Raw genomic sequence first — 24,814 nt, 5'->3', positions numbered from 1 at the left:
CCAGCTGCCGCTAGCTACTTCCTATTGTTAAAGGACCGATGGTTTGTATTACGTATCGGAACAAAGTATTTTTCCGCAAATTTTTTAAAAAAACTTTTGTATGTCGACATAAAATACGTCCAGTCGGCACCCGAGAGACAAAAATTGTTGACGTAAAATACGTCCAGTCGGCGTTTAAGGGTTAATATCAAAGGAAATACTAAAACTGATCAACAACGCATACTTTTATTTTGCAATTACTGCATTTCAATTATAACACCAAACATGAGTTTTGTAAGACAGAAGATACCATTAAGGGGTGCACCGACTGCCAATTTTTCGAGGAATTATCAAATTTTAGTTATTGACAGTTTTCAACTGTTTTACATCTAAATAAACATACCCTGAAGTGATAATGATAACAAAATTTTAGACTTTTTTTGACAATTGTGTTTATAGCTTGTACGACAATGTGAACCACAAATTTAAAAAAAGTTATACATTGTTTTGGACTGTTTTATGGGTAAATAAACATATCTGGAAACATTGCTAAAAAAAAAAAAAAAAAAAAAAATCATATTGGTTCATGGACAAATCTTTTCTTCACTTGTATGGTACTTTGAATTGTATAGGTTCTATTATTTTTTTTTGGCACTGGCAAGGAAAGTGAGGAAACTTTTGGAAAGTTGTATACAAAGATGATTAAAATTCATGCTATCAAAGGGGTGAGAACAAAAATCTCAGATCAACTTGATTTGGACATGTGAAGAGAAGCAATGGGGAACAAAAGGGTATAGGGCGGATCAATATGACTGCCTGGAACTAGTCACAGTGAACATGGATATGAATATAAGGAACTAGTCATAGTCCTGGACACAATCATCATTATTAAGCTGGAATATGAAACTATTAGCAAGTAAAAAAGATCAGGATTCCAGCCTAGGAGCCATTCAAGCATAATTGGGCAACAGACATAATTTTCAAAATAACAATTTGTCGAAAATTGTATTTTTCCTAACTATACAAACCTGAGGTCCTTTACAATAGGAAGGTAACTAGCGGCAGCTAGAATGGTCGTAAGCTTCGAACAAGGGAGTTCGGCAGTTAACTGCTTGTCCGACAGTGCGCGCACTGTGCGACTGGGAGGTGAAGAACTACTTTGCTTTAGGACCAGGAAAATGCAGAGTGAGGGGTGGCATGAGGTGGGACTATGTGTAAAGGACCTCAGGTTTGTATAGTTAGGAAAAATACAATTTTTGACAAAATGTTATTGTCATGATACAATAAAGTTTTATACATACTTACCTGGCAGATATATACTTAGCTATAGACTCCGTCGTCCCCGATAGAAATTCGAATTTCGTGGCACACTCTACAGGTAGGTCAGGTGATCTACCGCCCTGCCGCTGGGTGGCGGGAATAGGAACCATTCCCGTTTTCTAAGTCAGATTTTCTCTTCCACCTGTCTCCTGAGGGGAGGTTGGGTGGGCCATCTTTAATCATATATAGCTGCCAGTGGTAAGTACAGTAACCTCCCCGTTAACACGAGTTCTGTTAACACGATTTCGATCTTACACGAGTTCAAAATCATACAGAAAAATTCTGCTAACACGTTAATATTCGATGTTACACGATTTGAATTTTCCGCTGAGAGCAAGAGCGCGGGAGGTGGGGCGAGAGTCTGACTCAACCCCACCTTTCCCGCGCTCATCTCTCTCTTGCCTGCTGGCTCAGTGTGAAGCCAGCCCTCGCAGTGATAAGAGCCAATACATTCTAGCATTGGTTAACATAATAGCGTACTTTACTGCAGGTAGTCGTCTACTTACGACGGCATTAGGTTCTGGCAGAGCTGTCGTAAATTATCTTTCAGCATATTATTGAGTAATTTAATCATGTTGTGCTGCTTTTCTTTTTATCCTTTTTACCATATTCAAACACATGCGTGTACATGTACGTATTTGTTCGTTTGCATTTTCATTGACAACTTACTAGCCTACATATACATTTTATATCATCCCAAAAATGTGCATGTATAGTACCTATTATTACGAATTAGCTATGAAATCTTATCATGCTCGAACTCCTTGATTAATACTTACTTTTATTACTGTATTTAACATTTTTATTGCAGGCATTCAGACCATCTGTCTGGTCTGTTTACATTTTCTTATCCGCCATTTGCATTGACAATCGGCTACTACGTATTATTACATACTTTTATTTATTTATAGGTTTGAATTAAACATGCATAATTTGTTATTATATTTGATTTATTTGCAAAACAGAAATACAAAATGAATTAACTAAAATACGAACGCTTAACCATTTTCGCAACAAAATTTTACTTTCTGAAAAGTATAAAACATAAAACATCGTCTGCTGTTTTCTTAGCGACCGTTTGTACTATTGCCAACACGTCTATGTACGTACGTAGTAATACACAAAGTTTTATTTAACAGTATGTAAATTATTTTTTCTTTGTAAATTTAAAGGCAAACTACAGTAATGCATAGATAGAATTGATTTACAGTACAGAAAAACCATGAACATACAGAAAAATAAAAAAATTACGAACATTTGAAATTGAAAAAAAAAAAAGAAATTATTTGTCTGCTGGGGATCGTCCGGGTCATCCGATTTCCGTGGTAGTACTACTGGTAGTGGGGACGGGTAGACTGAGATGTTGGTTTAAACATAAACATGCTTAGTTTTGTTTGAATGGTCCGTTTTTTCTTCTCTTCATAAATTTCTCGGAGATGAGCGCGCTGACGTACGCGCGCTCGACGTATTTTAGCCAAATATAAAATTAAATATTATTGTATATTATTATATTGTAGCTGTCGTAAAGTCGGTCTGTCATAAGTTGCATAGTTCGTAAGTAGACGACTACCTGTATATAAAAATATATAAATAAAATTGTTTTTTTTTCTGGCAAATCAAATAGATTAAGTTTTCCCATTGCCCTGGAACGTTAACCCCCTTATTTCCATTATTTCTTATGGAGAAATACTTCCCTGTTAACACGAATTCGGCTAACACGACATCTCCAGGAACGTAACCCTCGTGTTAACGGGGAGGTTACTGTATGTATAAAACTTTATTGTATCATGACAATAACATTTTTATACATTCAACTTCCCTGTCAGAGATATACTTAGCTGATTGGCACCTTTGGCGGAGGGTAAGAGACAGCTAATTTTCTGAATAGACAGGAAACAACATCGTTGTTTTAGGTAAATAAATATAAAAAACCTTGGTTCCTACCTGTGTTAGCGAAAGACTTCATGGCTACTGCCTAGGAGCCTGCATCGCTTCAAGAGCCTCAGCGAGGTAGTGACCTCATGCTAAGAGTTCTTGATGGTCTGTCAAAGGGGTCTTATCCACCTACTCGACAGAACCTTAGGATCTTTGTCAATGGGTTCCTATCCACTTACATGACAAAACACCTTGCCTAATGGCATTATCATAGAGCACGACACTGATCCCGATCACCTGATCCTATCATCGGGTTAGTACTACGATTGAAAGGAGTCATAACCAAACATCCTTTCAAGCAACCCAAACAACTCAACACCAATATTGTTACACATAATCATTAAAGAAAACAAAAACAAAATTATTTAAGGATCAGCATCCGCTCCATGTCCCAGCATAGTATCCGCTGATACATACGGTCCAAGAGAAAAACATTTTTCGTATGTTACTTTAACATCCTTTAAATAATGGGATGCAAATACTGAATTACATCTCCAATAAGTTGCTGCTAAAATGTCTCTCATTGACATATTCTTAGTAAAAGATAGGGAAGTTGCAACTGCACGGACTTCGTGAGCTTTTACCCTAAGCAACTTTAAGGAGTTCTCTTGGCAATCCCTGTGAGCTTCTGTTATCACATTCCTGACAAAGAACGCCAGTGCGTTCTTTGACATAGGTCTCTTGGGGTTTCTTACTGAACACCAGAGACTCTGGCGACATCCCTGAAGCTGTGTCTTCTTTTTTTAGATAGAACTTCAGGGTCCTGACTGGGCAAAGAGACCGCTCCAACTCTCTACCTACAGGGGAGGGGAGAGAGTCCCTTGACCTCGAAACTTCTAGGCCAAGGTTTAGAAGGGTTCTCATTTTTTGCTAGGAATAGATGTTGAAAAGAAACCACAGCAGAGTCTTTTTTAAAACCCACCCGAGAGTCCAAAGCATGCAATTCACTGACCCTCTTAGCAGTTGCGAGGGCTAACAGGAATATACATTTTCTCGTAAGATCTCTGAACGAATTTTATCTGGAGGTTCGAACCTGTCAGAAGTCAAGAACTTGAGGACTACATCCAGGTTCCAACTCGGGGGGAGAGAAGATCTCAATTTGGAAGTCTCGAAAGACCTAATGAGATCATGAAGATCTTTATTATTTTTCTAAATTCAGGCCTCCTGTTTCTAAAAACAGCTGAGAGCATGCTCTTATATCCCTTGATAGTAGATACAGCCAACTTCGACTCTTCCCTTAAGAAGAGAAGAAAATCTGCGATTTCGGTCACAGAGGTATTGGAAGAGGACAGCTTCTTCGACCTACACCAGCTACGGAAAACTTCCCACTTCGATTGGTAGACCCGCAAGGTAGAGGACCTGCAGGCTCTAGCGATTGCACTTGCAGCTTTCTTAGAAAAGCCTCTCGCTCTGACCAGTCTTTCGATAGTCGAAAGGCAGTCAGGGAGAGACCTTGGATGTTTTTGTGAAACCTCTCGAAGTGGGGTTGTCTGAGCAGATTTGTCCTTTCTGGAAGAGATCTGGGAAGTCCACCCGTCCATTCCAGTACCTCTGTGAACCAGTTTTCGGGAAGGCCAGAAGGGAGCAATTAAGAGTCAGTTTTGTTCCCTTCGATGCAACAAACTTTCTTAGCACTTCCCCAGCAACTTGAATGGGGGAAAGGCGTAGCGTCTATGCCTGACCAGTCCATAAGGAGAGCATCGATCGCTATGGCTCTGGGATCTTCTAGAGAGCAGAATTTTGTGCCATCTTCCTGGAGAGGAACGTGGCAAACAGGTCGATCTGAGGTTTTCCCCAGAGGGACCAAAGCTCTTTGCCGACTTCTGAGCCACTCTGTCGGAAGTACTTGGTTCTTCCTGCTCAATCTGTCTGCTCTTAGATTTTTTACTCCCTGAACAAATCTTGTCCGGAGTATTATGCCCTGTTCCTCCATCCAGGTCAATAGATCTCTTGCGATCTCGTATTGTGAGAAAGAGTGAGTGCCCCCCTGATTTCGGACGTAAGGCAGAGCAGTGGTATTGTCCGAGTTGACTTGGACTACCACTCCTCTGACTTCTGCTTCGAAGTACTCCAGGGCTAGATGAATGGCCAGGAGTTCCTTCGCATTGATGTGCAGTGCCACCTGTTCCTTTGTCCAGGTACCTGCCACTTTTTTTGGACCCAATGTTGCTCCCCAACCTGTTTCCGAGGCATCGGAAAACAACACTAGGAGAGGGTTCCGAATCAAGAGGGAAACTCCCTCGTTTCTTCTTAAGGGGGTTAACCACCACTTCAGGTGTGACTTTATCTCCTGCTGAATGGGAAACGAGTCTGACAAATCTCCTGTCTTCTGACTCCACATTCGTCTGAGATAGAACTGAAGAGGTCTGAGGTTCAATCTCCCTAGGGAAACGAACTGCTCTAACGAGGAAAGGGTGCCCAACAGACTGAGCCATTCCCTCGCTGAGCTCCGTTCCTTCCCTAAGAAGTTCGAGACTTTTTCTAAGCCTCGAGCAATTCTCTCTTGCGATGGAAAAACCCGAAAACCCCGAGAATCCATCTGTATCCCCAGATAGACTATGTTCTGTCTGGGGATCAATTGTGATTTCTCGAGGTTTACGAGTAGTCCCAGTGACTTTGTCAGTTCTAATGTCTTCTCCAGGTCCTTCAAGCACTGATGTTCCGATTTTGCTCTTATGAGCCAATTGTCAAGATAAAGAGATATACTTATCCCTTTCAGATGTAGCCATTTCACAACATTCCTCATTAGGCTCGTGAAAACTTGAGGAGCTGTAGATAGGCCGAAGCACAGGGCCCTGAATTGTAATATTCTGCCCTGCATCATGAATCGAAGATACTTCTTCGATGAGGGATGCAGGGGGACATGAAAGTAAGCATCCTGTAGATCCAGGGAGACCATCCAATCTCCGGGACGGAGAGCCGCAAGAACCGACTTGGACGTTTCCATAGAGAACTTTGTGTTCTCTACGAATCGGTTCAATGCGCTCACATCCAGAACCGGTCTCCACCCTCCCGAGGATTTCGGAACCAGAAAAAGACTGTTATAGAATCCTCGGGAATGCGGATCCTGGACCAATTCCATGGCCTCCTTTTGCAACATCTGTTCTACAAGGTGTAAAAGTGCATCTCTCATGGCAGGGTCCCTGTACTTGGCCGACAGTTCCCTCGGGGTCGTCGTTAAGGGAGGTCTGTCTCGAAAGGGGATAAGATATCCCTTCGTTACTACTGAAAGGGACCAGCTGTCTGCCTCTCTCAGTGCCCATTCTTCCGAAAATTTCAGAAGTCTGGCTCCTACCGGTGTTTGAGGGACTGGAATATCACTTGGCTTTCTTGATAGGTCTGAATGCAGACCTACCTCTTTTTGGTATTCCTCTCTTCTTAGAGGAGGGTCTGGAAGAGGAGCTCCCTCGAAAGGGCTGTTGAGGGGTACGTGTCTCTCTCTTCATAGTAGTAACGGAGGTCCTCGCTTTCTTTGCGGATTGGGCCAAAAGATCTTGTGTGGCCTTTTCAGCCAAAGAATGGGAAATGTCCCTTACTAATTGTGAAGGGAACAGTTGATCCGAGAGAGGCGCTTAAAGCAGGGATGACCTCTGGATAGGAGTGACTGCTTTCGTTAGAAAAGAACTAAACAAAGTCCTTTTCTTCAAGATTCCAGTTCCAAAGAGAGAAGCCACTTCCCCTGATCCGTCCTGGACTGCTTTGTCCATACAGGACAGGACACTATGAAGGACTTCTGGGCTCAGAAACTCCGTCTCCTGAGTTTTCTTGGCTAACACCCCAAGGGACCAGTCTAAGAAGTTAAAAACTTCTAAGACATGGAACAATCCCTTGAGGAGATGGTCCATTTCTGAAGTCCCCCATGTGATCTTAGCTGATGACAAGGCTTGTCTCCTCGAAGCGTCAACAAGATTTGAAAAATCTGCTTCGGCAGAGGTCGGGAGAGCAAGACCCAGTGATTCTCCCGTCTCATACCAGATGCCTCTCTTTCCTGCAAGTTTGGAAGGAGGGCAGGCAAAGACGGTTCTCCCCGCCTCCTCCTTGGATTTAAACCAGTTTCCAACAAACCGAAGCGCCTTCTTCATAGAAATGGTCGGTTTCATCTTTAGGAAAGAGGACGATTTTGAGACCTTAGTGCTCGTAAACAAAGATCTAGGAGAAGGTGGAGCAGCAGGGCTTAACGAGTCTCCAAACTCTTGAAGTAAGAGGGCTGCTAGCGTCTTATAATCCGATAAGCCTGCAGCCGTATGATCTTCCGAATCCGACACATCTTCCAATTCTTGTTCAATCTCCATGGAGGAAGAAGGATCAACCAAAGAGGATTGTTTCTTCTCGATAGGAGATGAGTCCCTCGCAACATCTACCCCACTCTTGCAAGAGCGACAACTTGCGTCCTTACGAGAGATAGGCTGATCCTGCAACAAGACTCTCGCCTTCTCCTGGCAAGAGCGATGGCCGCCTGTGCGACATCTCTCTCTCCTGTCAGAAGAAGGATGTCCTCTCGTATCGCTCTTAACAGGGGCTACGGCCGCCTGTGCGACATCTAGAGTCCCTGCCAGGTAAAGGCTGATCCCGCTCAAAGCTAGAAGAATCCTCTTGGTTCAAGTCTTTTTGAACAATTGAAGATTCTCGAATCTGTCGTTTGGAAGTAGATCGTATATTCTGGCGCCTGGCTGGCGCTTCTGGCTCTTCTGGCGCATCTGCGCCAGGCTGGCGCTTTTGGCGCATTGCGCCAGGTTGGCTTTTCTGGCGCTTTTGGCGCATTCTTTCTACTTCCTGTCCGAGGAGTAGCATACGCGATTTTTGTGCCAGCGACGTCCTTTCTTCCTGTCGATCTTTTTATCGGTAGGAAAGAGTCCTTTCTTCTGGGAGTCTCCTTCGTAAGAACTCCTACTAAAGAGGAGATCTGCTCCTGTACTTTTAATAGAATTTTAGCCGCAGCATTCTCTTCTTCCTTTTCCGAGGTCGGTGAAGGAGGTCTAGAGGAGGTAGGAGACTCCGAGTTGAGAGCTGGAATATACTTAGCTTTTTTCCTTTCACAAGGCGATCCTTCAGGGAAAAACTCCGGACTTGAATCCAAAGTTGGAGCTTTCCAACTTCTTTTTAAGGGGCGTGAAAGTTCGTCAGAACTCCAGCCCTTTCTTTGTGGTGAAAAATCAGAAGAAGAAAAACACTTTTATAGGATGCTTTTCCTATAGCGATCCTTGGCAGTTCGGGACGCCACAGAATCTGCTGAGGGGACGCCTGATCGGTGGGGATTCTCCATAACCTCCGTAAGGCTTTTGACATTCCTTCTCCTCTGGGCCTGTGAGCTTGGAAGCGGTCTAGGCCTGGGAGCAAGATGAAGCCGATCAGACGCACCCTCCACTGCACTGGGGACACTTACGTCACTATCACTGCGCTTACCTTGTAAAGTTTGCATTTGACGTTCCATCCTTTCAAGTGCAGCCTTAAGATCTGCAATTTCCGTTGCTGGGTTTGCAGTCTTAGTAGTACAAGAGGAAGTAAATACAGGTTTAGGGTTAGGTGTTAAAATAATTGGCTCGTTAGAACGAGACCTACTTACGCTTCTGGAGGAAGCCTTCCTAACCCTATCCATTTCCAATTTTCTTAAATAGGAATTTAAATTCTTCCACTCTTCCTCATTCAAACCTACACATTCATTACAGGTGTTAGATACAGAGCATTCATTCTGTCTACACCCCTTACAAACTGTGTGAGGGTCTACCGAAGCTTTCGGTAGCCTCACCATGCATCCCTCATTCACACACTGTCTTCTAACCGAAAAGCTAAAGTCCGACATTATGAGAAAAATCCAAAATCAAGTCCAAATAACAGTCCACGAAAGAGTATGCCCAACCAAAGATCCAATACGTCACCAAAAAGACCGGCTTAGAAGATCAATAGCGATGAAAAACACGAAAATCAAATCAGGAGGAACAACAACAATGTTGATGTCCCGGCCGATAGAGAAAATCTGACTTAGAAAACGGGAATGGTTCCTATTCCCGCCACCCAGCGGCGGGGCGGTAGATCACCTGACCTACCTGTAGAGTGTGCCGCGAAATTCGAATTTCTATCGGGGACGACGGAGTCTATAGCTAAGTATATATCTGACAGGGAAGTTGAATGTATAAAATTGTTATTTGTTCTGATACGAATACAAACCATAGGTCCTTTACAATAGGGAGACTCACTTCTTGGTGGGAGGAATCGGAGTCTTAAGAACAGACTGGTGTTCGTCCAACCTTGGATTCCCTCCCTGGTCGTAAGAGCAGAGGGAGGGATCCTAGCTTCTGCCCAAGGATCGGGGTATGTACCGCAGGATCAATGGTCAGACCTCTGGACCCAAGTAATAAGAAGGAGGCAAGCGTACCTCTTAAAACTAGCAAGCAAGAACTTGTTCCTATTGCAAGAGGCAATATGAAGTCATGGGTTTGTCTCTTGTTGGCTTCCACTCCACCCCCCCCCCCCCCTTGTTGGGGGAAGTGGTGGATATTCGCTCCTATCCCTAATGAAAGGGATAGGGTGGGGCTCAGTCGAGTAGGTCACCTGCATCGTATCCTGCTCCAGCGTAGTGACGACCGTGTCCCTCTGCCCACAGGTAGAGGGGGAGAAAAAGATGAGGAAGAGAAGCCAGTCACACTCTCATTCACTCATCCATTCATGCAGTCACACCAGGACTCGATGCTGTTCTGTCCACTCGGGTGCTGGGTAAGCTCCACAACGTGTTGAGCAGCCACCACGGTTCCCAAGGAAAAAGTGTCCAAGGACCTGTGGGCAATATCCTGAAGGTAGGAGGTGAAGGTGGTCTTGTTAGACCAGACCCCTGCCTTCAGGACCTGTGCCACGGAGTTCTTGCGAAACGCAGGGGAAGGACCAATACCTCTGACTTCGTACTCCCTCCTGATCACCTCTAGCAGCCAGAAAGAAAGTGTTCTTGGATACTTCTTTCTTGGTCACCCCAATGCTAACGAAGAGGCGTCGACACTCAGGCCTGAGGTGCCGAGTTCTCTTCAGATAGCCCCGTAGCGCCCTCACAGGACAAAGCAGCATCTTATCTGTATCGTTGTCGGTGAAGTCCATCAGGGAGGGGATTGTGAAAGACTCGAACCGGTCGTCAGGGACCAAAGGATTCTGAGTCTTCACTACAAAGTTCAGGACGGAATTGAGCGTCACAGATCCCCATCCCCTGGTATGCTTGACATTGAAAGAAAGACCATGAAGTTCCCCTACTCTCTTCCCCGATGCCAGAGCCAGCAAGAAGAGGGTCTTCGAGGGTCAGATCCCTGTCTGACGACTCTCGGAGTGGCTCGAAGGGCCTTCGAGTCAGACTCCTAGGGACAAGTCACATCCCACGCAGGGGGCCTGAGTTCCCTGGGTGAGCAAGACCTCTCAAAGCTCCTCATCAGCAAGGAGATCTCGAACGAATTCGAGATATCCACTCCCCTCAGTTTCAGGACTAGGGCCAGGGCGGCTCTATATCCTTTGACTGTGGGGACAGAGAGGAGCTTGTCTCAGCAAAGAAACACGAGGAAATCCGCTACCTGCTGAAGAGTGGCTCTGAGAGGATATAGACCACGTCTACGACACCAACCACAGAAGACGGCCCACTTTCTCCAGTACACAGCTGCAGAGGACTGTCTGACGTGCCCAGCCATCTCTGTTGCTGCTCGGCGAGAAAAGCCTCTCACTCGCAAGAGACAGTGGATAACAGCCAGCCGTGAAGGTGTAGGGACTGGACTGTCTGGTGGTACCGTTCTGCGTGTGGCTGGACGAGAAGGTTGTGCCAAGGGGGAATCTCTCTCGGTGCTTCTGCAAGCAGAGCCAGCAGGTCCAGGTACCAAACGGGTACCAAGGGAGCCACCAGGATCATCTGGAGATTCGGGGTGGCCAGCACTCGGCTGATCACCTTGCGAATCAGGCAGAATGGGGGAAAGGCGTACGCGAAGAGGTTGTCCTCTGCAGCTGCCCCTGGGTCCGGCACGGCTGAGAAGAAAACCTGAAGTTTCCTGTTGTGCCAGGTGGCGAACAGATCCACTACTGGACGCCCCCACAGGTTGAAGAGCCTTTCCGCCACGTCCTGGTGTAGGGACCATTCACTCCCAATCACCTGATCCCGACGGCTGAGCTTGTCTGCTACTACATTCTTCTTGCCTGGAATGTAGCGGGCTGACAGCTCTACCGAGTGAGCCACGGCCCACTCGGGCACCTGCAACGTCAACTGGTGCAATGGGAGGACACTAGGGCCCCCTGTTTGTTGACGTATGCCACTACTGTGGTGTTGTCGCACATCAACACCACAGAGTGTCCCATCAAGCGGTCCTGGAACTCTTGAAGAGCAAGGAACGCTGCCTTGAGCTCCAGGACATTGATGTGAAGGTGCTTGTTGTGGTGGTCCCACACTCCTGCAGTCAGCAACTCCTCCAGGTGTGCGCCCCATCCCTCGGTTGACGCGTCTGAAAACAGCAACATCTCTGGTGGTGGTGGTGGTTGGTGGTGGGGGAGGAGGATGGAGAAGAGAGGAGAGAGAGAGAGAGAGAGAGCGAGAGAGAGTGAGAGGGAGAGGAGAGGAGAGAGAGAGAGAGAGAGAGAGAGAGAGAGGCACTCCTCTTAAGAGGTTCCTGTCGTCCAGCCACCAGACTAGGTCCTGCCTCACTTCCTCCGTGAGGGACACGGGGAAGTACGATGGGTCTCTTGCCTGTGACCAACTCTCCTTTAGTCTCCACTGAAGAGACCACAGGTGAAGACGCCCGTGAGGGACTAACTTCTCAAGTGACGACAGGTGGCCAATCATGACTTGCCACTGCTGAGCTGACTGAGACGAGAACCGGTTGGCTGCCTCCCTGAATCTTGATCCACGAGTCTGCGGGGCGGGGATGACTCGCCCTGCTACCATGTCGATCAGAATACCCAGGTACTTCATCCTCTGCTCGGGCTCGAGGTCGGACTTCTCGAAGTTCACCACGATCCCCAGATTACGGCAGAACTCGAGAAGTCGATCCCTGACCCGTAGCAACTGCGAGCGGGAGCTCGCCAGGACTAACCAGTCGTCGAGATACCTCAGAAGATGTATCCCTGACGAGTGGGCCCAAGCAGAAACCAGAGTGAACACTCACGTGAACACCTGTGGGGGGGTTGAGAGACCTAAGCAAAGTGCCTTGAATTGGTACACCGTCCCGTCGAGGATGAAGCGGAGGTACTTCCTGGAGGATTGATGGACGGGTATCTGGAAATATGCGTCCTTCAAATCCACTGAAAGCATGAAGTCGTTCTCCCTGATAAGAGTCGAGCACGGAACGTGCTGTCTCCATCATGAACCGAGACTGGCGAACGAATCGGTTCAGGGGAGAGAGATCTATCACCAGGTGCCAGCCCCCCGAAGACTTCTCCACCAGGAAAAGACAGCTGTAGAAGCCCGGTGACCGATCCCTGACAATCTCCACAGCTCCCTTGCTCAGCATGGCTTGGACTTCCAGTCGAAGGGCTACGTCCTTTGGTGTTCTAGGAACGTAGGTCTGAAGATGGACCGGGTTGGAGGTGAGGGGTGGCCGAGACTTGAAGGGTAGTAGATACCCATCCCGAAGGACGTCTACTATCCAGGCCTCCACTCCGCAACGCTGCCATGTTGCCCAATGGCTCGTCAGGCACCTCCCAACTTCCGGCAGCAGGTGAGGGGGAACGCCGTCCCTAGCGTTTCCCGCCTCTCTTCGACTTCTTCCCTGCTCCCCCCCTGTGGGAAGGAGGGCTGGGAGGAGGGCTGATTGCGACCGCTCCTGGCAGAAGTCGAAGGCAGAGTCTTTCCCCTGGGCTTCGACGATGCGATCGTCTTAGCAGCCGAGGAAGCACTAACCAAGCTCTTGGGCTTGGCCGCAGTCGATCGAGGCTGCCCAGATGCCTTCGAGACTGCCTGGTGTACCAGATGGTCACTGTCATCAGTGCGCCGTCGTTCCACCGCAGCATCCAGCAACTCTCCTGGGAAGAGAGAGGAGGAACTTCGCACTGGCCCGTTGCGAAGACCCAGTGCTGCCTCACGCCCAGCCGCCCTGGTCACTCGGGTGAGGACTGCGTCCCTACGCCGAAGTACCAGGTTGCCCCACAGGTTTGCCGTCTGGTGGGCGAGGTAAGAGATGGCTCTACCCCCAGACTGGCACAGCCTCCCGAAAGCTGGGTCACCTTCAGGAGTGATATTTCCCGAGGTGGCCACAACCTTGGACACCATGAGGGACCACAGGTCCAACCAGGAGACTGCCTGGAAAGCCGCCATGGTGGTGGATACCAGTGCAAGGGGTCTCTTACTGTGAGAACAAGTTCTTCGATGGGAGCTGCTGCAGATACCCCCGGAGTTAGCCTAACTAGCTCCGGGTTAACCTGTTTGGGCAGCATCGGATCCTCCGTAGGCATGAAGAACCTCCTCTCTCGCAGTAGAGGCGGGGTAAGTAGCTTGGACGACCAGACAGTAGCGAACCCTCCTGTCCGGAGACAAGCGAGTCCACCTGGCCCAGCACCGAGTCAGCCAGCTCTGATCGCGGCAGACCCACCGTCGTCTTAGGTTCCTTCTTAGGGCCCGAAAACGACTCGAGCCGGGACGTGGGCTCAGAAGGTGGGAGCGGTGATCCTTCCCCGAGGTCGTTGAACTAACGAATCAGCGCAATGACCTCTGGATCTCGGGAGTGACTGCGTCTTGAGGAGTTGGACTGTCAAGCCCCTCCAACAAGAACACCTCTCAAGACCCTCATCCTTCAGAAGGAGGAACAGCGACAGACCCCTCCTGGTCTCCTCCTGCCACTTGCGCGTATGACCTGGTCGGTCCTAAGACCGTGCCTGGCTCGTAGGGCATCGTGGTGGGACTGTGTGTTGCCTTGCCCTTCCTGGTGTAACCCGAGGAAGTTGAAGGAACCAGAGAGGAAAACCTGACGCTCACCAGCAAAACCAGTGCGCTTGGGGGGCTGCAGGCGATCGAGCTGCAGGCCTGGTCGCGCGGCTTTCCTGGGGAGAGCGGCAGGACCGAGAACAGCGGCTCCGTTCGACGTGCGTCAGAGGAGCTGCTGCTGGCCTCCCTACCCGCCCGGTCCCAATGGGAGCGGCAGTCAGGAGACCTGCAGAGACCACTGTCGCGGCGGGAGCGGTGCCTGTCCTCACGGCGCGTCGAACCGCCAACCCTGGTAGCCTGCGGCTCGCTACGAAAGTGATCGCTAGCCTGGCGGGAGTCACCTGAGCAACTCTCGCCAGTCTTCCGCTCCATGCCTCGGTCCTGGCGCCGAGCGAACTCGGAAGCCTGAATCTTGGCTGTACGGTCGCCTCCAGGAGACCGTACACTCGGTACCTCTCGCGAACGAGAGGCCGAGCCGGAACCTGGTGTAGCGGTAGAAGCTCTAACACCAGGTGAAGAAGTACCGGTGTTAGCAGGTACCCCTCTGGTCCCCGTCTTCTTCCTTGCGGAAGGAGAGACGGGCCCCGCTCCCAAAGGAGCAGGAGGACCAGTGGAAGAACCCCACGTCTCACCGGAGGGAGACGGGCCCTTAGTAGCTCCCGAAGGAGACTTCTTAGGGGGGGAGGAGGCAGCCTTCTTCTTCCTTGGCTTGGAAGCCTTGGAAGCCGAAGGGGAAGAGGCGGCAGCAGACGACGACGAAAAAGAAGACGACGACGACGACACCTTCCTCTTCTTCTTTGACAGCTCCCTCAGGACAGACGTCAGGTCCTCCATCTAGGACAGAGCCGGGGCTATTGCCGAAGCAACACGGCCCGGCTGCACCTGTCCGGAAGGACCCGCGACTGGGGCAGCAACACCACGGGCAGGAACGACGTCGGCAGGGGTTGGTCCAGGCACAGCAGGAGACGGGGCAGCAGCCAGCGACATCCTGGGTACCGGTGGCAGATCCAGGATAACTCTTAGGGCACCGAAAGTCGGGGGCTGGGGCTAGAGAGACGAACCCGGGTGGAGGCGGCACATCCCTCCTCGGAAAGACAGCAATCGGAGCCTGCACCGCAGCTGAAGGAGTCACCGAAGCCACATGCTGAGTATAGAACAGGTGAGGAGGGGTGGCATACCCCAGGGTCGACACGGTGGTGGTGGTGGTAATCACCGGTCCATGGGTGACCAGAGCAGCACCCGTCAGATGATGCAGCAGCCACCCGCAGCAAAAGCACTTGAGGAGGCAAAGGTCGGGTTAGTAGGAGGGGTTACCCCTCGCATGGGGGGGACAGGCCCCACCCCAAGCAAACGGAAGACCCCGAATACAACTGTACGTTGGGGTATCTCGCCTCCTCTACACTCAACGGATCGGGTGAAGAGAAGCAACGAGAAAAACACCCCCCGGAAGGGGAAGGAGCCATACGTGTGAGCTGAGATGGTGGCAGGAAGGAAGACGACATGTCTGTGACCAAGGGAGTCGCCGGAGAGCTTTTCCGAGGACTCCTCTGATCAGGAATTACATACATCACTGGGCTCGGCCCGAGAGCATTCACGCCCCCGGCACTGAGCACATAATACATGGGGATCTACTTCAGGGAAGGAGCGGAAGGCCCCCCCACTTACGGCCCTCCACACCAGGGCAAACTCTGCGGCTGATGGGGGGGCGCGGGGACAGCTCCAATTCACTAGGATCCATAATAATAACAATGAAAAAAATACAAAATACACGTACTTACAGTATTTCTCACACACAAACAAACCAAGTTTGAGAAAAAACACAAAGCATACGACAAAGAAGCGGGCAGAGAAATATGTAGAACACGTCCATCCACCAACACGGCCGAAAGCAAAGTGGTTCTTCACCTACCAGTAGCGCGGTGCGCACACTGTCGGACAAGCAGTTAACTACCGAACTCCCTTGTTCGAAGCTTACAACCGTTCCAGCTGCCGCTAGTTACCTTCCTATTGTAAAGGACCGATGGTTTGTATTCATATCGGAACAAATTCATATATGGACTGGAATCTAGTCATTGGAGGACGAAGAGGCAGGGGACAATTGCCAATATTTAGGTCACAGCTATGTTGTTCACTCTTTGGAACGTAGAAAGAAAGCACCAATGACTATTGGGAATAAGCAAAGAAAGCACTAATCACTCTTAAGATTACACACATGCAAGTCCACAGCCCCCAAACCCCAACTAGAAATATCTCTCTACTTTTACCTTCCCAGACAGAAAAATGTAACAATGTAAGTCAATCAACGTCTTCCATAGAGGCCCTGTCATTCTCTTACAAACTTCATTCATCTTCAAAGCAGGACTGGGATTTTTTAACTTACCTTGGGATTTCGTAAGAAACCTAATTTGAAGAATTCATCAAAGTTAAGCTGATCTGATGAGGCACGTACAGTTGATATAATTATCACTCTTCTCTCATCTCCTTGGAACTCCTCAGGTGAGCCTACTTTTATGTCCTTGCCTATTCTTGCCTTACCCAATTGTTCCCGTATCTGGCATATAAATGAAATAACTTAAAAATATGATCAATTAACTAACACACGCCATGAATTCTTATGAACCAAGCCATATTTATAAACATGTTCATGAGTTTTACGCAGACACATAGTTACTTCAAATGATTTTTAAATATGTTACTGTCCAGTATGTTCAAACATTTTTTCAGCTTAAAAGCTTCAAGGCTTACTACATACTGTGCATTTACAGGAAATGCCTAGCAACAAGTTTTTTCCATTTTCATCATCCTAACTAATTTCAACAATGGGGGAAAATTTTCTACACTGATAGTACTCCTACACAAAGGTATCCCTTGAATTATGACAAGGTTACAAATCAAGATCCCTGTAGCAACATGCAATAAATCACTTACATGTCTAGAATATTATTCCAATCTTGACAAATGAGTGCAGTCTATGAGTTTTTCCCTTATTTTATATCAAATGACAAATTCAAAGCGTATTTTGATAAAATACAAGTGGGAAAATCTTAATAAAATAAAGTAACTGTTGTCTCTTTTTTCTTGCAATCTAAATATGTAACTATTAACACAACTTATATATAGCACAATGAGTTTAAACTCTTCATAGTGAAAAATACAACATATATGGAAATTATTGTGGGACATGTTTAACAAACCTATCCTGTAGCCTAACCGATTTATAACAAAATATGATTTGTTTTCCTTAAAACACAAAACATGATATGATCATTAATATGGCAATAAATTGAAAGAATAGTTAACTTATACTACACTGCAGTAGCTAGAATTATTATAAAATATATTTAAAAAAATTTTGTCTTTTAATTTTCCCGTTTCCTCTATTTCAATGGTTAATGCTTTATTATATGTGCTATTTATTTTTTGTATTTAATGTGTACTTTGATATTTAATATTAGTTCAGCTATATATGCTATAGCAAAAAAAAAAAATATTCAAAGATTCCACAGGAAACATTAATAATAAAAATTATAATAAATAGCTTCTTTCAGTTATAATTGCAATGTTTGTTAGTTTTAGCAAGTTGAGTATTGTATAAGAGAGGTTCAAATGTTAGCAATTAAATGCATATTTGTTCTGTTAATTTTTTTTTATAGATTTTCCAGTGCATACATTAGTATTTATTTATTTTTATTTTTTTATTAATTCCAGCCCTCTTTGTGTGTCACTTCACTTTTGTCCTGGAGGTTGGGTCTCTCCCCACAACGAAAAAAAAAAAAATGTGATCCTGTTCATTACAGATGATTTGACCCTGTCAATAAACTAAAAATTAAGCCTGTAAATGCCATGAGACATGAATATATATACAGTAATTATTTTCTACTACATCTACAGAAACTGGAGGTGGGGAAGGTGGTGAGCAGTGCTCACTGCCTACCTAAAGTGGTCAAAGCAAATCAAATTGCTCTATCATTTTTGTTTTTGTGATCGAAGCTATTTTTGTATATTTTTTACTATGTGATTAATAAAAGCAAAAAGATACCAAACATCTTTAACAAACTTGGGAATGGCCACAGTATCAATATGATCTCAAGACTAGTTTAAATTAGAAGTTCTCAATATAATTTAGGAAACAACATGGCTGAAGTTCTTGACATTTCATCAACAGTGCCTAAGCAAAATGCACTTGCCTGACCTACAGATATCTAATTAACAATATACATGACCAAATCCTTGTATCAAGACAGTGCTAGCATATGACAATTCAAACTGTAAAAACCTTCAAATTACAACAAACATGAAGTTCAGGGAAAAAATTAGTTAAGACTACTTGTCAGTGATGTAAATTCTATGTGAACTTCAATGAGAGAGAGAGAGAGAGAGAGAGAGAGAGAGAGAGAGAGAGAGAGAGAGAGAGAGAGAGAATGTCACATTGTTGATTTAAAGCGAATAAAAGCAACTAACAAATAGATGTGACTGTGCCTAAAAATGCCTCAAGATGAAGAGAAGGGTCTGAATAAAGGGATTTTGACAAAGGAAAAATCTATTTCTGGGTGAAGACCTGTGTCGCCCAGTGAAATGTACCTATAGCACTCATTTCTAGGTATAAATAAATGCTAAATATACCAGAGAAAAAAGCCATATGGAATGCCAGTTATTACCTCTGGATCAATCACCTTCATAGGGTGTCGTTATAGCAATAGGGGTGAGTGGAAGCCACTATCACAGATACTTTACCCCAATATCTTTCTCCTCTCAAAATCCCCTACCATAGAGGTGCCGTTACAACGACCTCCTTCCGCTCGTCACCGCTACCTCTGCCAAGAAATGTCATTCCTGAATATGCACCCAAGCTTGGGCCCGCTAATGGGTGGGGAAAAGAAAAAAAAGAGGGATGGGTTCACTGGGCGACACAGGTCTTCACCCAGAAATAGATTTTCCCTTTGTCAAAATCCCTTTTCTGGGATTGACCTGTGTTGCCCAGTGAAATAGTAACAGAGAATTGGCCATACAAGCTTGGTAAACTGAGAGCAAAACAAAAATTTTTTAGGAGAAAATAAACTTTTCTTAACAATCATTGTTTTAATGATCCAAGTTAGGGGATACAAAATAAGAGAAAATAACATATAACCATATATGACCAAGTTCATACCATCACCATGAAAATCAGCATAGGTAATGAATATAATAATATATGAAATAATAAATTATGTACAAGCACAGGAGTGGGTTAATAAGCAATCCAGTCCGTAACAAAAGGCAAAAAGGGAGGGAATACAAGCGAGGCAGGTAGGTGAGAGGGAATACCAAAAGGTAATTAAAGGCAAAATCAATGATAATTAACAATATATAACATTACAAAATACATTATTAGGCTGTATCAGGGGAGACAATGTTCCAAGCAGCCACTGCATAATATCTAAGGGCCTCTAGAGACTTTAGATAGTGGCGTTTAAATACTGTCTGAGACTTCCATCCCGTATACTTTTTGAGATCATCAGTTCATATGATGAAAATAATTAAATGAGGTCGCCACTGCTCGGATATCATGAACCTGAGGAACTGAATCCGGATTAGCTTGTTTAATAAAATAAAGAATTTGTTGTCTGATGGCCTTCAAGGAAATAGTTCCACCATTCTCTCTAATAAAAAGATGACCTGAAGACTTGTTAGAAGTTCTGTCAAGGTAAGATTCCAATGTAATAACTGGACATAATGATGGGTCCTATGGAAGAGGGACAATCTTCCACGGAGACCACCTGTTCTGAGGGTCTTCATTCTTTGCTAAGAATTTCAGATCTGGAGAAAGCAGAACTTCTCCTGACGGGAGGAAATCAATATGATTAGGTTCTCTGGAGAGAGCCGACAGTTCAGATATTCTGGCACCTGAGACGAGGCTCGGTAAAAATAATGTTTTCCTGAGAAGGGTTATACATGAGCATGATTCATTGTCAGTATCTGAAGCTAACCTGAGTATGTCATTTAAAAACCAGGAGACCGTATGAGGCCGGTTTATTGGTCTCAGACGAGCACATGCTCTAGGGATAGATGAAAAGTACAAATCTGTTAAGTCAATATTAAAGCCATACTGAAATATTTTCCTTAAGGCGGATTTAGTCGTAGTAATGGTACTAGCAGCTGGGCCTTCATTGAACAGTTCTAAAAAATGAAACTGTCGGATTCGTGGTCATTGTCTGAACATCTGATTCTTTTAGAAAGATGGCTAACTTCCTCACTGCCGAATCATACTGCCGGAGTGTCAATTCTCTTTTGTCTGATTCCATGAATAGTGTTTAGTGGATCAATATTAGCACCTTCTGTGCCGCAAACTTCATGAAATGTAAACATGCCGGTTCCCTCAATGAGGGTTCCTTCTACATACGTAACATGTAAACATTTCAACTAACAACTCTTACACAAGGACAAACCGTTGTCTAACCCGCGTTCAAAGTCAATAAAATTATACTCAACTTAGATGAAGATGCTTCTTGACGATCAGAAGACATATTAATCACAAGAATTAATCCAAAATAACGAAAAGGATCACAGCGAAAAATCAAGCTGTTCGCGTAGCGAGTGCTATGAAGGAATGAAGTTTCTTGGCAGAGGTAGCGGTGACGAGCGGAAGGTGGTCGTTGTAACAGCACCTCTATGGCCGGGGATTTTGAGAGAGGAGAAAGATATTGGGTAAATTATCTGTGATAGTGGCTTCCACTCGCCCCTGTTGCTATAACGCCACCCTAAGAAGGTGATCGATCCAGAGGTAATAACTCTGGCATTCATTATATGGTAACCTGGCATTCCATATGGCTTTTTTTCTCTGGTATATTTAGCATTTATTTATACCTAGAAATAAGTGCTATAGGTACACTTCACTGGGCGACACAGGTCAATCCCAGAAAACTATTTCTTAACTGCCTAGCAATCTTCTTAATATTTCTAATACAATTCATAACTCATTGGCATGAAGTACTGTTATCTCATAAGTGAATCAAATCCTACTGCATAAAATTCAAAGGTAGCTGTTATAACTTTACCTTCTCTACTTGTCTCCTGTAAGGTGTGATTATTCCAATTTCCCGGCCATGTATCTTTGGATTTCTAGAATCCAGCAGCTTTTTTGTGTAGTCTATTACACATGATACCTGTTGGAAATTACCATACTATGTAATAAATATAAATAATCAAATTTAAGAATAAAAACACTGCAAACACTACCATTTAAAATTGATAATTAAGTTCCATATCTAACTACCTAGGATTTTATTTTACATCTGCACAAGTACTTCAACTTTTGAATTATTCTCACAACTGAACAATTCCCTGATAACGGCGAATCCCTTTTACCCAATGGTATCATACCATCTGATACCTTGGCAAGCTGAAGCAACTGCCACAATGAACCAATGAAAGGATAACAAGAAGCCACTATTAGTAAAATACTAGAACAAGTATATTTCTTATTCAATGAACACAACTCTCTTAAATGGAAGGCAGGAACTTTATAATTACTTGTAGGCTTTTTATTAATAAATCTAAATATGAAGGATTATTGAAATAGTAAATAAATTTCAGAAGTAACAGGAGCTGTAGCTGAAAACTGACAAGCCTCTCCAGCTGGAGCAAAAACTCTTCCAAATGAAACCCCTTTCCTTTATATGCTTAAACTTTAACCATATGTGAAAAGTTAATTAAAATAGACTTGAAATGCACTTACCTCTAAAGGATTAAAGAAACTTGGAGAATTTCCCTCCCTCTGATCTTTTCCTTTCACTCCATGGAAAATCAGAGGGAAATTTCTCTTAGGTAAGTACTCCCAGTTGCACAAAGAGTTGACCAACACCTGGTCACCACATGACTGAAATTGAGAAATTTAGGTTACTTAAACATTCAACTGGTACATAGGAAATTAAGTGAAAATCCTTATTGCATTAGCTTTAAAGCAAATCCTATTAAATTTGGATTAAGGGCAAAAAAATGAATAACAAAACAGCAATTAAAAAATTTTTCCTACACCCCTTGCTGAAATAGGGGCATCTCTCGTTTACTCATATATATCTTATAAATCACCAAATACCAAAATCACTAATATACTTGTGAACAATCAATACATACCTTCAATTCATTGTTGTAAAACATTTCATTAGATGCTTTTAAAATATCCTTGTGTGATCTGTAGTTGTTCAGCAGTTTAGTTACAACTTGTTTGTTATGTTGACTGTGTTCTGGCTGATAGATGGGTTTTTCCATCAGCCTTTCAAGATAGGACTTATCTGAAAGATACAAAAACACCATAATCTCCAAAATCCACCAAAATAAACTGGTCACTAATCAATGTCTAAAGGCTATAGCCAAGAGAGCAGTAATTTTAAAATAATCCACAACTTAATCCTTATAGTGGGTTACCCCCCAAAAAACCTACAGGGTGACCCTACTCACTGTATCATAACCATCATTTGCAGTCTGGTGTTGGTGTGTAAGCAAACTTTTTTCAAGTACGCTTCCACTCATAAGAGAGTTTTTAGCTCCATGGTGTCACTGCTGTTGAATTGAATATTAACTGTTGTTGACCGACACAATGACAAATATTTACCAGGTCATCAACCTCATACAGTTCTACAATTTTCAACACAACTAGACAAATGGAAGGCTAAAAGAATGATCAATTTATCATTAAAATTAACTCACTAAAAAATTCAAATACAGGGAGCCCCTAGTTAACAGAAGGGTTCCATCCTTGGGGGCTTGACGGTAACTGAAAATCGTTGCTAAACAAATTAAAAAAGTCTACGGGCACCACACAGAGAGAGAGAGAGAGAGAGAGAGAGAGAGAGAGAGAGAGAGAGAGAGAGAGAGAGAGAGAGAGAGAGAGAGAGAGAGAGAGAGAGACGTTTACTTCTGAGTGTATTTAAGAAGTAGGACTTCTTAAATACACTCGTTTATGATAAAATAGGGTAAAAATATCAAAAGGAATCTGTTAATTATTTTACACAAAAATCCGGCACCATCTATTAACAAAAAATAACTAAATCTAGTTAATGATAAGATGTATTACAGTCATATTTTGACTTTAAACACTATATGACGAAAAATAACCTTGTCCCATATAAATAGTTTCTAGAGATTATTTTACACTAAATAGAAGGAAGAAAATCCCTCTGAATGGAGTTAAATAAGGCAAAATAAACTTAACTGTGCCCTCAGCTGATTTTTCCCAACCAAAACATGATCGTTGTTTGCATATTATAATACAAATAGTAATACATATCAGACTACATACAGTATTAATGGATACAGGGAAGTAAAGTATAACTTTTTAAAAGATCCCAGGAAAAGATTCCTGACGAGGGTCTCGGCGCTTAGGCTGAGCCACCGATAACCAGACAACGGTGCCATAAACCCTACGTAGCGTAAAACCCAGGTATGAATATATTGGACAAGCACCATAAAACCAAAATGCTGATAACTGTTCCCAACAGTAACCGGGAGCTGCCTGTACTTACTCTCATATGGTTGGTCAGATCATATTACCAACTAAGAACATTTTAAAGCATATCACTTTTTAAAGTTATGCAGAGTTTGTTGCTTGTTGCATCAACTTTTTATAAATGTTACATTATTTCCTTACCTAAGCCATTGCTGGTAAATAACTTTCCACTTGAAAAACATTGCTGGTTTCTTATGACAGGCCCTAATTGATAAGGATCCCCAGCAAGTACAACCTGGCCATCATTTTCAATGATACCAGCCAGAGCTGCAATGCATTCAGGCTCCATAGCATGACCACACTCATCCAAGAATACATGAGTTATGTGTCCAGGTGGGAAAGAAGCAGATGCAATTCTGTAATGAAAGAAAAAAAAAGGATGCAAAACAAACTAGTACAGCACTCAAACTTATAAAATCCTGTCATATGAAAATCCTAGAACTTTATGAAATAAAACAATTGCAAATGCACAAATCTAGAATTTCATAAAGTGAAATCATTACAAATGCACAAATAATGCCACAAAAAACATATAGGGGAAATACAAAATGTTCTCTTTATACGAGTTCCTAAATTGCAAAATTCTCAGTAGTGCTAGGCAGACTTGGAATTATAAATTGTCTTAATAAGCACATCACTTTTATATTTGCGAGCCCATCACTTTTATATTTACGAGCCCATCTTCAAATGTGAGGCAAAAATTATGCCACTTAAGTATGCAAGCCTCATCCCTTGAAAATAAGGAGCAGTGAAATAGTGAGTTATGCATATGTAGACCACTCATTTAAAAATAAAAAAAATTCAACTACACTTTCAAGCTAGCCTACCCTAAATCACACATATACTGTGTCAAACCAATTATCAGTCTATCAAACCACATGATATACAAAAATTACTGAGCATTGCAATGTGATAAATGAACTGAAGGTGCATGGAAATAATTTTTTCATTTCTACTTTCTATTAACAATAAGAATTGTGCCTACATCAGTTAACTGGAAGTCTAATAAAAGCCAAGTGGCAAATGGTATGAGACAACATATCAACCTTATTTATGAAAAACAGCTTCACCATCACCTCCAATGCATATGACAGTGAGGGTCTGTGATATTCTACCACATACCTATCGATTACTTTTCTTCCACAAATCTTCCCTCATCTTCAGCCTCCCTTCTCACAGTTCTCATCCGAGTAGGTCTAGGTCGGGTTTTCCAAATATGTAAAGTG

General features: G+C 44.2%; 1 protein-coding gene across 3 annotated transcripts in view; it reads right to left on the bottom strand.

Moving 5' to 3' along the window:
- LOC135207989 (putative helicase mov-10-B.1) overlaps window positions 1–24,814 on the bottom strand; it is a 221,559-nt gene that overhangs the window by 70,613 nt on the left and 126,132 nt on the right. For all 3 annotated transcript variants that reach the window (XM_064240068.1, XM_064240066.1, XM_064240067.1), the window contains exons 16-20: window positions 23,730–23,944; window positions 22,217–22,374; window positions 21,819–21,959; window positions 21,139–21,246; window positions 16,485–16,655 (exon numbers count right to left, since the gene is read on the bottom strand). In XM_064240068.1, the coding sequence (XP_064096138.1) occupies window positions 16,485–16,655; window positions 21,139–21,246; window positions 21,819–21,959; window positions 22,217–22,374; window positions 23,730–23,944 (793 nt within the window). The remainder of the gene's footprint in view (window positions 1–16,484; window positions 16,656–21,138; window positions 21,247–21,818; window positions 21,960–22,216; window positions 22,375–23,729; window positions 23,945–24,814) is intronic.

This window comes from Macrobrachium nipponense, chromosome 34 (genome assembly GCF_015104395.2).
Source record: "Macrobrachium nipponense isolate FS-2020 chromosome 34, ASM1510439v2, whole genome shotgun sequence".
NCBI lineage: Eukaryota > Metazoa > Arthropoda > Malacostraca > Decapoda > Palaemonidae > Macrobrachium > Macrobrachium nipponense.
The sequence above is the reverse complement of the archived record's forward strand: the minus strand, read 5'-3'. Positions and strand labels throughout refer to the sequence as shown.